Source organism: Daphnia magna, linkage group LG7 (genome assembly GCF_020631705.1).
Source record: "Daphnia magna isolate NIES linkage group LG7, ASM2063170v1.1, whole genome shotgun sequence".
Taxonomy (NCBI): domain Eukaryota; kingdom Metazoa; phylum Arthropoda; class Branchiopoda; order Diplostraca; family Daphniidae; genus Daphnia; species Daphnia magna.
The window spans coordinates 12,666,123-12,677,420 of NC_059188.1; the positions used below are offsets into that span (position 1 = coordinate 12,666,123).

The 11,298-nt window shown below is 40.8% G+C and overlaps 4 protein-coding genes across 7 annotated transcripts; 2 read left to right on the plus strand and 2 right to left on the minus strand.

Moving 5' to 3' along the window:
* The first annotated feature begins 91 nt into the window (after positions 1-91).
* Positions 92-3,487, plus strand: LOC116928117. The gene is made up of 6 exons (XM_032935198.2): positions 92-356; positions 443-549; positions 621-955; positions 1,482-1,673; positions 1,734-1,876; positions 1,941-3,487. Exons 1-6 carry the CDS (start codon positions 92-94, stop codon positions 3,107-3,109), a joined length of 2,211 nt encoding a protein of 736 aa, XP_032791089.2. The 3' UTR covers positions 3,110-3,487.
* Positions 3,488-3,705: 218 nt separating this feature from the next.
* Positions 3,706-7,085, plus strand: LOC116928116 (protein Skeletor, isoforms B/C). The gene is made up of 14 exons (XM_045177448.1): positions 3,706-4,049; positions 4,115-4,206; positions 4,262-4,519; positions 4,586-4,751; positions 4,818-4,890; positions 4,958-5,132; positions 5,193-5,298; positions 5,369-5,505; positions 5,571-5,706; positions 5,778-5,967; positions 6,042-6,142; positions 6,218-6,472; positions 6,549-6,659; positions 6,719-7,085. Exons 1-14 carry the CDS (start codon positions 3,974-3,976, stop codon positions 6,925-6,927), a joined length of 2,085 nt encoding a protein of 694 aa, XP_045033383.1. The 5' UTR covers positions 3,706-3,973; the 3' UTR covers positions 6,928-7,085.
* Positions 7,086-7,586: 501 nt separating this feature from the next.
* Positions 7,587-9,481, minus strand: LOC116928125 (zinc finger and BTB domain-containing protein 14). 4 transcript variants are annotated; one of them, XM_032935215.2, is made up of 5 exons: positions 9,330-9,481; positions 8,929-9,153; positions 8,484-8,862; positions 8,049-8,431; positions 7,587-7,990 (listed from the first exon to the last, which is right to left on the minus strand). In XM_032935215.2, exons 2-5 carry the CDS (start codon positions 9,112-9,114, stop codon positions 7,655-7,657), a joined length of 1,284 nt encoding a protein of 427 aa, XP_032791106.2. In that variant the 5' UTR covers positions 9,115-9,153; positions 9,330-9,481; the 3' UTR covers positions 7,587-7,654. The 4 variants fall into 4 exon arrangements, with proteins under 4 accessions (XP_032791106.2, XP_032791107.2, XP_032791108.2 ...); XM_032935216.2 differs by having other exon boundaries at positions 8,929-9,150; positions 9,330-9,476; XM_032935217.2 differs by having other exon boundaries at positions 8,929-9,150; positions 9,266-9,457.
* Positions 9,482-9,665: 184 nt separating this feature from the next.
* LOC116928131 (SREBP regulating gene protein) lies at positions 9,666-11,117 on the minus strand. Its single transcript, XM_032935229.2, has 4 exons — positions 10,839-11,117; positions 10,596-10,773; positions 10,368-10,519; positions 9,666-10,305 (listed from the first exon to the last, which is right to left on the minus strand). The coding sequence occupies exons 1-4, from the start codon at positions 10,938-10,940 to the stop codon at positions 10,090-10,092; spliced, it is 648 nt and encodes a 215-aa protein (XP_032791120.1). The 5' UTR covers positions 10,941-11,117; the 3' UTR covers positions 9,666-10,089.
* Positions 11,118-11,298: the final 181 nt, after the last annotated feature.

Consider the following 11,298-nt stretch of genomic DNA (forward strand, 5'->3'; position numbering starts at 1 on the left):
GTGCCTTCACAGACAGCAGTTGCGGACTTACCGCCGTAGACATACTGCATACTGGCTTCCATCGTTTGCTAGTACATCCACTACGTCTGTCATGGCGGAGTCGTCAGAAAAGTACCTGCAACAACAAGAAACAATGGTTAGTCCGATTAGTGGAGAGGACTGCCTCATCAATCCATCAAACCAGCAAGTAAGTGCGGTGGAGGACAAGCAGCCGAAAATGATCATATCTTCATCGAGTGGAACATCGGAAGATCCCATGCTAGGCTTCCTCACGCTCTTGGCAAAAGTTGAGAGACCTGCTTGTGCCAACTGCGAATCGAAGGATTTGTCACCCATGTTTTTCTGTAACACATGCAGTAAGTAATTAGTAAATATTTACTTTTAATGATAAGCTTCAACAGTTAGATTTTTATTTGATTACTTACCTCGCGATTTGAAATAGGCCAGGCCATATGTGCGGTGTGTAAACAAAACACACACAGTGCTAAAATGTTTTCCCGGCATGACGTCACTAGTATTTCCCCCTACACGAAAGAACCTCAACGCAAAGTAATTCTTCTTCTTATGGAAAAATGTTTTTCTTTCTTTGGTTCTTAAATTTTCATTCCGTCCTTTTATAGTGCCCAGTTCATTACGAAATGTGCATCATGTTTTCTCCTGCCAATGAATCGTTGCTTTGCATAAACTGTTTTCGGGATTTACCGCCAGATATTCGAGCACAATGTCTTGATTTAGACACAGCCTATCAACAAAAATGCGATCGACTTCAGCGGGGACTAAAAGCCGTGGGAGAGCTTGAAGTCATCATTAAGGACGAAATGTCGGCCTATCGTTCACTTCTAAAAGAGTTGCATATTAATGCCATGAGGGAGGAGAGCACCATTCACGTCTTTAGCAAGATCCTGCAAGGAGTCGTAACACAGACTGAAGACAAGCTGATTGAAACCGTTAAAAGGTATGAATCTTACCTGAAGCTAGAAACTAAAATCCTACTAGATCAGCTGACGTTTTAAGAACCATATGGATGAAATTTTATCTTTTGTGAAATCTGTGGGTGCAAATCTTGATTGAAGTTGTAAAATTCAGTGATATTTAAAAGGCACTATTTCCGAGTGTCGTAGTTAGAAACTATTTAGTAGACATAAGAGGTTACACTGTAAAACCAGCAGTTACACACATGTAACTTGTTTTTGCCGAAACGCACGTTGGTAGGTACCATTAGTTATTTGAATAGCCGTTTCAATTAGATTTCCAAATTGATTGTCAGGATTGTTAGCGTCGTGGTAGAAATCAGTGCAGTATTACTTTCCGTTTTATTTTGATTTCCAAAAGAGGGAAATTCAAAGCACGTTTTTGTTGTCAAGAATTCTGAAAATGCGTCGTCTGCTTTCAACAGCTGTTGAATTTGTTAACTAATCAATTTAACATAAGAAGCCTGAAAAAAAGAATAAATGAAAGCTGATTTTATTTTCTTGGAAAAGCGAACTGCAAACCAAGGAAATTATTTTTGAAGAGAAACTGAAGACTTTAGAATCACTGCAAAGCAACGTACAAGCCTATCTAACTTTGAGTACAGCGTTCATCAGCTCGGCGTCGAAATTTGAGCTGTTGAAACTCGCCAATGGATTGGTCGAGCGTCTTTCTGATATCGGGAACGTCGTTCAGCCAGCAAAGTACCCAAAGAAAACTTTATGCAAATAAAGACATCAAACTAATAATGCATATAATTATAGAATCTCACCAGAAAATAGTGTAATTTCATCTAACTTCAAAGCTGAATTCAGCCAGAGCCTGAAAGAATTATTACACCAAGACCTATGGATGCACAATCATTTAGCCAGCCTTAATGCTTTCTCACCTGTGCCTAAAAATACAGGTATTTTGTTCACATAATCTTTGCACCTGAAAACTGACTATGGTTACCAGTTCCCAATAATTAGGAGAGGAGATGTGTAAACCACAGCAAAGTTGCTGCAGCACCAACTCAGGTCTTGTGACACACCAACCTGAAATCAAAGTTCCTCTGCCATTTCTAGGACGCAGTCAATCATTGCTTAATATTCCACTAGATCTTAATAAACAACTCATAACTGCAATAGAGCCAAAAGCAGTGGTAGTTCAGCAGCAAGCAGTTCTTTCTGTCCAGCCACCAACCTCGGCAGTTCCACAACCTGCTCGAAGAACAATAGGTAGCAATAACGGCGGTACCAAACGAAATGGAAGCAAACCGGAAGGAAGCAAACCGGACATCAAGTATCAATCGTTGCCCCACAGCTCGAAAGAAGAAAACAAGTCTCAGCATCGCAGGGAGGCATCTTCTACCATGCCACATCCTGTGCGATCGAAAAGTGTTGAAGCCAAATCGGCAATGGCCCAGCAGCAACAGCAGTACGATGTCAGTCAACTGGAATTGTTTGCCGCGATCCATCAATCACGTCAAGCCGTCAGCAGCCGGAGCAACAGCAAGAATCTTACAGTTACATCAGCACTCGTTGGAGTTCGTCAGTCAGACAGGAATGGCTCTTCCAGGGCAGAGCAGAAGAATGGAAAAGTCGGTTCAACTGTTGCTGATCCATTAGAAAAAGTCGTACCAGCAAACGCCAAAAACCCATCAGGTCATGTATGCGTCGTCCAAGCATTAGTTCATCAGGACGGCGATGCTGTAAGGAACTCAAGTGCCACCCAGGCTGAAACCAACACAAGAGTTCAACAACGCCAAAGAACTTGGGAACCAGTTTACGAACCCTTGGACGGCCATGCAGGAAGACCGATAAAAAGTGATGCTGACACCCTAGCTGAATCTGAAACAAGTATAGAATTGACGGCTGATCAGGTGCGACAACTTATCCGTGCCATTTCGGCCGCCCAATCAAATACAGCTGGATCGCTGGGTGGTTGTTGGTCAAGCGAAGTGAGCCGACCATCAGCCAGCAGCAGTCGCGTTCCAGAACGAGACAGCGTCGTAGCCAAGCAACCTTCTACGCATCAACACCGCAATATGCATCGTAACGACAGCTTCGAAGGGCATGAAGAGGCTGTTAGAATGCTTGTAGGTGCCATACAAGAAATACAGCAACTATGCACTGACAAGAAACAAGACTCAACTTAGTGTATCTGTTTTTAGAATACCATCAAGCGTCTATTTCCGAGGTTTCACTTTTAATCTGAAACTCAGACTGCGAAAGTTGTAATGTTATTACTTGATTCTTATGTACATCTCTAATTCCCATCCTGTGTACTTACTTGGAGGCATTAGTTTGTTGTCTGAATTGAGTACAGACGTAAAAAGGTATAAATAGCACTGTTACAGCACTGCCCTCCTCGGTAACATCCAGATGTTCAAAATTTCCCGGTTCAATATCGGTTTCCCGGTTCACGCCATCTGTTAACAGTTCACTGCAACGTAACTTAAGGATTTAAAATCTCGTCAAAGATTTCGTAAAATTCTGAATGACGACAATAGCTAATACAATGAATATGATAAAAATATGCGGTTTTTTAAATGGTAGAATATAACCTAGAGCGCTGTACCTGATCTAGAAAGCATTAGCGAAAGGTGTTTGAATGTTGACAATTCTATAGAATAGAACTAGCGACTTTCTCCCTTGCAATGTGATGTAAACAAAGCCTTCAGGGCATAGCCCCTTGAGGCTAGGGCGAGCAGTGTAGAAAAGAAGTATGTCTTGACCCGGATTTTTAAAGGAAAAACCTACGTTCTCCAGTTACCTTCTCTGGAGATTTCAGCCAACATATGGAATACCGCTACTTGCTGACCGATTCATTACGAACTATCAACTAGTTTTCGTGCTGCATAACAAGAAACATCTAGGTTGATCGTGCTCGCCGACACAGTTTTCCTTAGGTAGACAGCCAGTTTTTCTCCCGAGTTAAACCGAACGACTTTGGCTGGGGAATGCTCGTCGACACTGCTTAGTTTTTTAAGTAAATAGTTTTTTGTGTAAATTTATTTATAATGGCTGTGAGAACAACATTTGCCAGCTTAGTTGGTAGAAGAATGTGTGATCCATTTGTGATGGCCTTGATTTACGGTAAGCAGTATTATACCTACTGACGAAAGCATACTATAATTTACATTTGATCCTTTGTGCTTTAGTTATCTGTCTGTCATTTTCTGTGATAAATGCCCAAGATAAAGAAATCTATCAAGGAAAGTTCCTGGGGAAAATGAACTCATATCACCACCAGGTAAAATTTTGCCTTTCACATTTCAAGCAACTAATACCATTGATTTCCGATGTAGGTGGCTGGTGAAGTCTACGCAGTGGACGAACACACATTTCTTATAAAAAATTTCATTTATGATGGAAATGGACCAGATACGTTTTTCTGGGTTGGCTCGTCAACAAGACCTGGGCCACAGGGGTTCATCATTCCCAATGAAAAGGGGAGAACTAATGTGCTTTTACCTTACCTCAACAAAGACTTTACTCTTAAGCTGCCGGATGGGAAGAAAATCACTGATATCAAGTGGCTATCCATTTACGATCTTACTATTCAAGTATTTTTTTTTTCCCTATCCTTTGTTACAATTAGTGTAACATAATCACCTTTTTACACAACCCAGGAAAACTTTGGAGATATTTCTATTGAAGAAGGCTTCGAACCGCCATCCTCTCAAACACTGACAGAGTTGTCACGACGAGCTCATAGAGTTTCCTCACTTTCTGTGGTTATCGTGGATTCTAAAACTATTTCATTGCTAGAGTTCAATTACGATGGCCTTGGGTCTGGTAAATATACTTAAATGGTTCAAGAGTTCTAACTATGGAGTGCCGACTAATTCGTGTCTTGTACAGATACATACTTTTGGGTTGGAGTTGGTCCTCAGCCATCAGCCAAAGGTTTCAAAGTTCCAGATGAAAAAGGATAGTAAGTGTCATGTTGACGTTTATATAATGACCGAAAAAGTTTTTTCCTCATCTCTTTGATCGTGCAGTCTAAGCCCGCTGAGATCCTACCGAGACGAGAACGTCATAATTCGTCTGCCTGGAGAGCTTACCGTCTTTGATATTGATTGGTTTAGCGTCTTTAATGTTGAAACTGGTGAAAACTTTGGCTCCATCATCATTCCAGACAACCTCAATGTACCACCGTCTCTAATAAAAGTTCTGGTAAGTCATTTCATTGGACATTCTTTTTGTACGTTCAATGCTTACACGTTTTCTTCTCAGCCACATACGAGTACGTTGCCCAACTGCGAACCTCTCCACCGGGACGTCCAAGTATCTTGGGAAATCTTTGGGCCAGCAATCACCATTGAGATTGCAGGGCGCGTCGGTAAGATTTCAAAAGATAACTTATGGTTCGTTTGGGGGTTTAATTTTTTTTTATCCTTACATTATTACAGCCGACGACGAGTATATTGCTTTTGGTTTAAGCGGCTCCGGCACTGAAGCTCGAATGGAAGGCGCTGATGTTGCAATCCTCTACATGGACACCTATCAAGGCTACGCTACGGATTACAATATTACCGCGAAATCTTCGGTGATATTTTTGTTAAACTCTATAAAGTTTTAAAAAACGAATGATTACCTAATTATATTTAAAAGTGCGTGAGTGTTCTGGGAGCTAATCGCGGAGTCTGTCGAGACGATCAGCTGGGCGGTACCGATAATAACCAGTTCTATCTGGGATCGCGCGTTGACGGACTCACCGTCATAACTTACCGACGATCGCTCATTCCTTGTAAGAGAACTTAATTAAAATTAGATCGAGTAAGTAGGACAAGAACGTTGACAAACTGTTTGTTTCTACAGCTGATGCAGAAGATCAAGTAGTCCCGACGGATCGCCCAGCCAGCTTAATATGGGCCGTAGGCAGACTCGACAAATTTAAGCGGCCTACCTTTCACCGGCTTTGGGCCCGCCATCCTGTTTTGTTGGATCTTGGTCGAGCAACAGCTCAGAAAAACTGTGTTTCCTTTCTGGACGTCAAAGAACCTAAACCGTAAATTCTAATAAGATGTTTACCATTACGTTTTTTTTTCACATCCTTTAAAACTGAATCGCCATTGAATTTAGAGTACCCTGGGAACCCGTTAAAATACTCGAACCCTCTCTGAGGCTCATTCGGTTTATGGTTGGTCCGTCTGGTGGGCAAAAAGGCTACGAAGGAATAACAGGTAATTTTCAAATTTTCTCAGTGCACTAAAAGAAGAGAGCGTGGTTTGATGTTTGTTTGTATGGTACAACTGCAGGGCAACCGGCATCTGACCTAGCTTGGTACGTCAATGGCTTCATTGCCCCTGAGCTGTTTTTACGACGAGAGCTTGTTTACAACTTCCAAGTCGAAGGAGGTAACGATCCGCATAGCCCGACTCATTATCACCCACTTATTATTACTGACGAACCGATCGGTGGCTATGAGCAATTCAATGAGGAGCAACGTAAGGGCATTCGTGTTCTAGCTGGCGTGGAATTCACGCGCCGTGGGCAGCCACGCCCCATCGCTGGTAAATTGCAAAAGTTTTGAAAGATTATTTTGCTAATTATCTTGATAGAAACTCACGGTTAATTGTTGAAATTTAGCTGGCAGACTCTGTTTGTGGCGACAAACCATACAGCGGGATAGACGACTAGACAACGATGTCACATCATTCCAGAAATTCCGCAACAATCTGCAACTCCTGTGTGAAGAAAGTATTAAAAACCTGACTAAGCTTTCTCGTAAATGTTGGCTAAGACATCTTTTGTTTCAGAGGGGCAAGCTGCCAACATGGAAATACGACCTGACAATTCTTGGCCAGATGTGGTGTACTATCACAGCTACACCCACTCAGGCATGGGATGGAAGATCAATATTGTCGACCGATTTGGTGGTCTGACTGGCGCTGGCCATACAATTGTCTCAGGATATGGCCTGCAGATTGCTGTTATTCTCATATCCGTCCGCTACTGGTTTTCGTGATTTGATGACGGCCTCTCAGGCATTCCGCAAAAAACCGTTGACCATTTAAAAATCCATTTTTAACTTGAGACCATAACGACGTTTTAGCGTCCCATGACATATTGCACTTGTTGTGCAACGCGTGTTGTTTTTACGATAAAACTCACAAGTTTTTTTTACATCCGAACATGGTTTCTGTTATTCAACTCCGTGGTACAAAAAAAAAATACATAACTACAAGAGGTTCACAGCAGTCAGGTAACAACTAACAACAAAACAAATACAAATTAGGGCTAACTAGCTTCAGGTTTGGAATGATGCCTTGAGGACTTTAAACGAACACATCTAACATCTGGTTAACCTTAACTTAATTCAAAGGGAAATAATTAACGATCACGGGGAGAAAACGCATCTCTCAAGTTAGACTTGAATGATGGGGATCACGCTACCAGTCCAAGACCAGTAGGACGAACACAACTTTGTTTTTCAATTAAACGGAAATTCGTCAACATTTGACACCTGAACGAAGGAATGGCTTGAAATAAACTCGGGATTTCTTAACATATACACATATAAACGAATCGTTCAATAAAATGGATTAGGACTATAACAGTTAATGACAAGGAAATGATACTACAAACCGTCCGTCGGGACGGAACCGTAAGTGCAAGTTTTTTTTAATAATACGCAATGATCTGAGAAGATATGTAGCTTGGTTTCTTTTAAAGAGAAATAAAAAGGTTTTGTCTCACCAAGTGTCATTGGCAACTGACGGATTCCCGTTCTGGTCGACGTCCTCACCTCCACTGTGGGCCAGATGATCATTGTCTGGATCGGAGAAAGAAAGACTGGATGCGGTGGCAATCTGATTCTCGTTTTCTGTTGACTGCATTGATGTGTCCAGCATGTCGTCTGTGCCATCATGCTTTCTGCGTTTGTTGGCAGGCATACGGGGCCTTACGGGTCCGCTCATGCCGATTAGGTGACGGTAGGCCAGGTGTTTACGAAGGGCATCCCGCGATTTAGAAGTGTGCCCACAGATGGAACATTGATGTTTTAGACCGTCATGAATGCTCATATGGACCTGTGCAATGCCGCAATCGGACATTATAGTTCTAAGTAAAAGAATAGGAAATATATACCTTTAAATTGTAGGCGTTGGATAATACTTTAAAACAGATCGGACAAGAAACTGGCAAAAGAGTTTTCCGGATGGAGGATCGTTGCCCGTTATTGGTGGTACATTCCTTCATTCCGCCTCGGCCACAGTTCCATGCTGCATTAATTGCACGAATAAGGTCACCGCGCTTTCTTCTTCGATTCTTTATCTGTTTGGCTGTCTCGCTGGATTTTTTTATGTCTTCATCCTTCATTTCTTCGTGTTGACCCAATGATGTCAAAAAGTAGAGCTTTCCTTCGCTGCGTTCGCTACCGCTGTGGCTGGATTCATTTCCACCCTCACCCTCTTCTGAATCGTGGCACTCGCTGTCTATCTCGACTTCCTCAAGCATATTTTCTGGAGAATCTATGATACCATTCGAATAATTGTGAAAAGGAAAATAGAGAAAGGAAGTTACCTTCTTCAACCATTAAACATTCTTCAGATATTTCTGTAATTTCTACAGCTTCTTCACCTTCACTGTGAGGTAGAAGGCCATTATTTTTCCAAACCTGGTGAGCTTCCATTTTGATACTTGTTCCTCCCAATAGTCCATGACTTGCTACAGTACCACGGCTGTTTTTTTTGCACACCTCTTTCAGAAGACCTGATGCTCTTAATGGGTTGATTTTAGCCAGGCCCTTGACTTGTAGAGATTCTGCACAATTTAGTAAGCCAGAAAGTTCTAGCTGGGTAATGTTGATTTCACCCTTATACATGAAGCTAATCACAGCCAAAAGATCTTGATAGCAGGCATAAGGAAGCACAATGATAGGGTGTTGAGCAGAAGTCACATCCTGTGTAACATTTCAAGGGTTATTAGTCGCTGGATGCAAAATGAAAAGATGTAACAAAACACTTACTTGAAGTACTTCTTTGAAATAACCACTACAAGAAGATAAAACCACTTTATGAGCCTTGATAGTTCTTCCTTCTGCAAAAAGTGTCACATCAGTCAATGCTCCTGCATCCCACATGTCACAGACAGACAACAGCAAGGTTGATTCATAGCTACTCCATCGTAGACATAATTCTGCTGAAGACCCCATGATACCAGATTGCTATAAAAGCATAAGCAGAAGCACCTACTGAAAATAAATCATTAAAAAAATTATTTAAAAAAATAAAGATTGCATAAGATTATCAAGGTTGAGATTTCTAACGCGAATTTGTGATGTAAACAAAATAAAGACACATTACTATTTATGAAATTTATGAAATACGATTTATGAAAGGTCAGATAATGACCCGAATAGATCCTCACGCGTTAAATGTAGAAACATATATTATTCTGGAATGTAAAAAATTGCCTATCAGCACAGGAATGAAGAAAAAAGGCAATAAGGCTCATGGAACAATTCACGTCACGTCAGATAACGACCGCCATATTGGGGGATGGGAACCATCGGTAACAACACGAACCTGTTATCCCGTCTATTTATCCTTGTGGATTCAGGTACGTTGTTCCAAGCTTACGGTCGTCACAGCCTGTTATAGCCAAAGACTAATCTAATTTATAGAACTGAAATGCATTATTTTCTTTGAAGCGGCAGCTTAAATTCGGGAAATAACGCGTCCAGCACATTTTTGTGGGTCCAGGTTTAATTGCAAGAATATATATTGTCATAACAACATTTTCGAAATCAAATGAACGAAACTAAAAATCTCACTGGTTTCAGCAAAAAGAGAAGTAAACAATTAGGTGCATCTTGCAATATAGAATCTTTTGTTGGGATGTTACAGTATAAGATCACATCAATATATTCATACTAAAACAATGAATATTTAAACATAGCAATTTAGGCCTGTTTATCAATAGTGTGATAGCATACTTCACCTGCAATGAACTAATTAGCCCAATTTATGATTAGACTAGAAAACAAACTGTACACCTTTTTGGTAAAAAATAGAAAATAATAGCAATCGTGTTGGTCACTTGAGAATCGGCAATGTTTGTAAAAAGCGCGTCGTGCACTTTCACTCGTTAATTAAGATCGGTACGTCAATGAAGTTCATCATCGATATTAGCTTGTTTCCACAGTTCCTTCTGTTTCCAACGGTGGTGGTGCTTCACCGTAACAATGTTTAGCCCGTGGATTACGATAGGAATTCTCGTGCTGCACGCTCTGGGAAGAGGTCCGACATTTCGTAAGACAGAGCTCAAAATGATCCGTCACAGATGTTAGGAGAAGATTTAACGTGCCTGCTGCTTTTCCCAAAACATCTTGTAAAACTTCTTTCTGTTAAATGGAGTAAGTTGACTATGCTGTGATCAATTGGATGGGGTGCTAGTGTGTTTTACCTTGTCAGGTTGAAGGCAACATGAGATGCAGTATTCATAAATGGAACAACAACCATTATTGTGACAGGTTTCACAAGAATAGTGCTTTGTTCCCTCACTTTCCACTTTACAACAGCCATTTGGCATTACATTTTGTCTGCTGCATACATAACCTTTATTATTTAAATTTTGTGTGTGAAAAATTAGCAACATTTTCCACACTTAAATGACTGATAATTTCCAAAATACCTTTATTGTCAGCAATCAAGGCTTTCCCTTGAACAGAATTTCGACATGAAACAGGTTTAGAACTTGTGTCATTTTCATCTTCCACACCTTGCCACTGAAAAATGTGCCCTAAAGGACGCCTTCCTGATCCCAACTCATGGACATCCACATCTTCATTGGACAGGAGTAAAGTTGAATTCTAAAATAACAGTTAAGTCTTTTAAATGAAGGCATGTGAAAATCTTTTCGTCAAGTGTGACTTACGTCGTTGTAGAAGTTAACCACGAAATAAGTGAAGGAGGCAAAAAAGATGGCTGTCAGAAAAAGCTTGGAGCGTAAGAATCTTAGGACAACAGCCGTCAACATGGCTTAATTAAACACAATAAATCATGGCTCAAGACGTTACGAAAAATACAACTAAAACGTTCAAATAAAAAAAACTAGATTTATCAAATAAACTCTCTAATTTTCATGACAGCTGTCAGCAAATGACGCCTCCAGGTTTTGACTCGATTGTTTTTCTTGACCGACTGCTTTGTAAAGAAGCAAAGTCTTCTTTTCGTCACAAGATGGCTCCACTTTCTTGCAGCCCGTTAGCCTCAAAAATTGAAAACAATTTTGAGAGGCTGGGAAAAATGGGCTAGCAAAATGTTTTATTCATAGAAAAACCCCATCTAAGAACTTTCATCGACTTATCGATGACATAGAGAATCAAATAAATAGT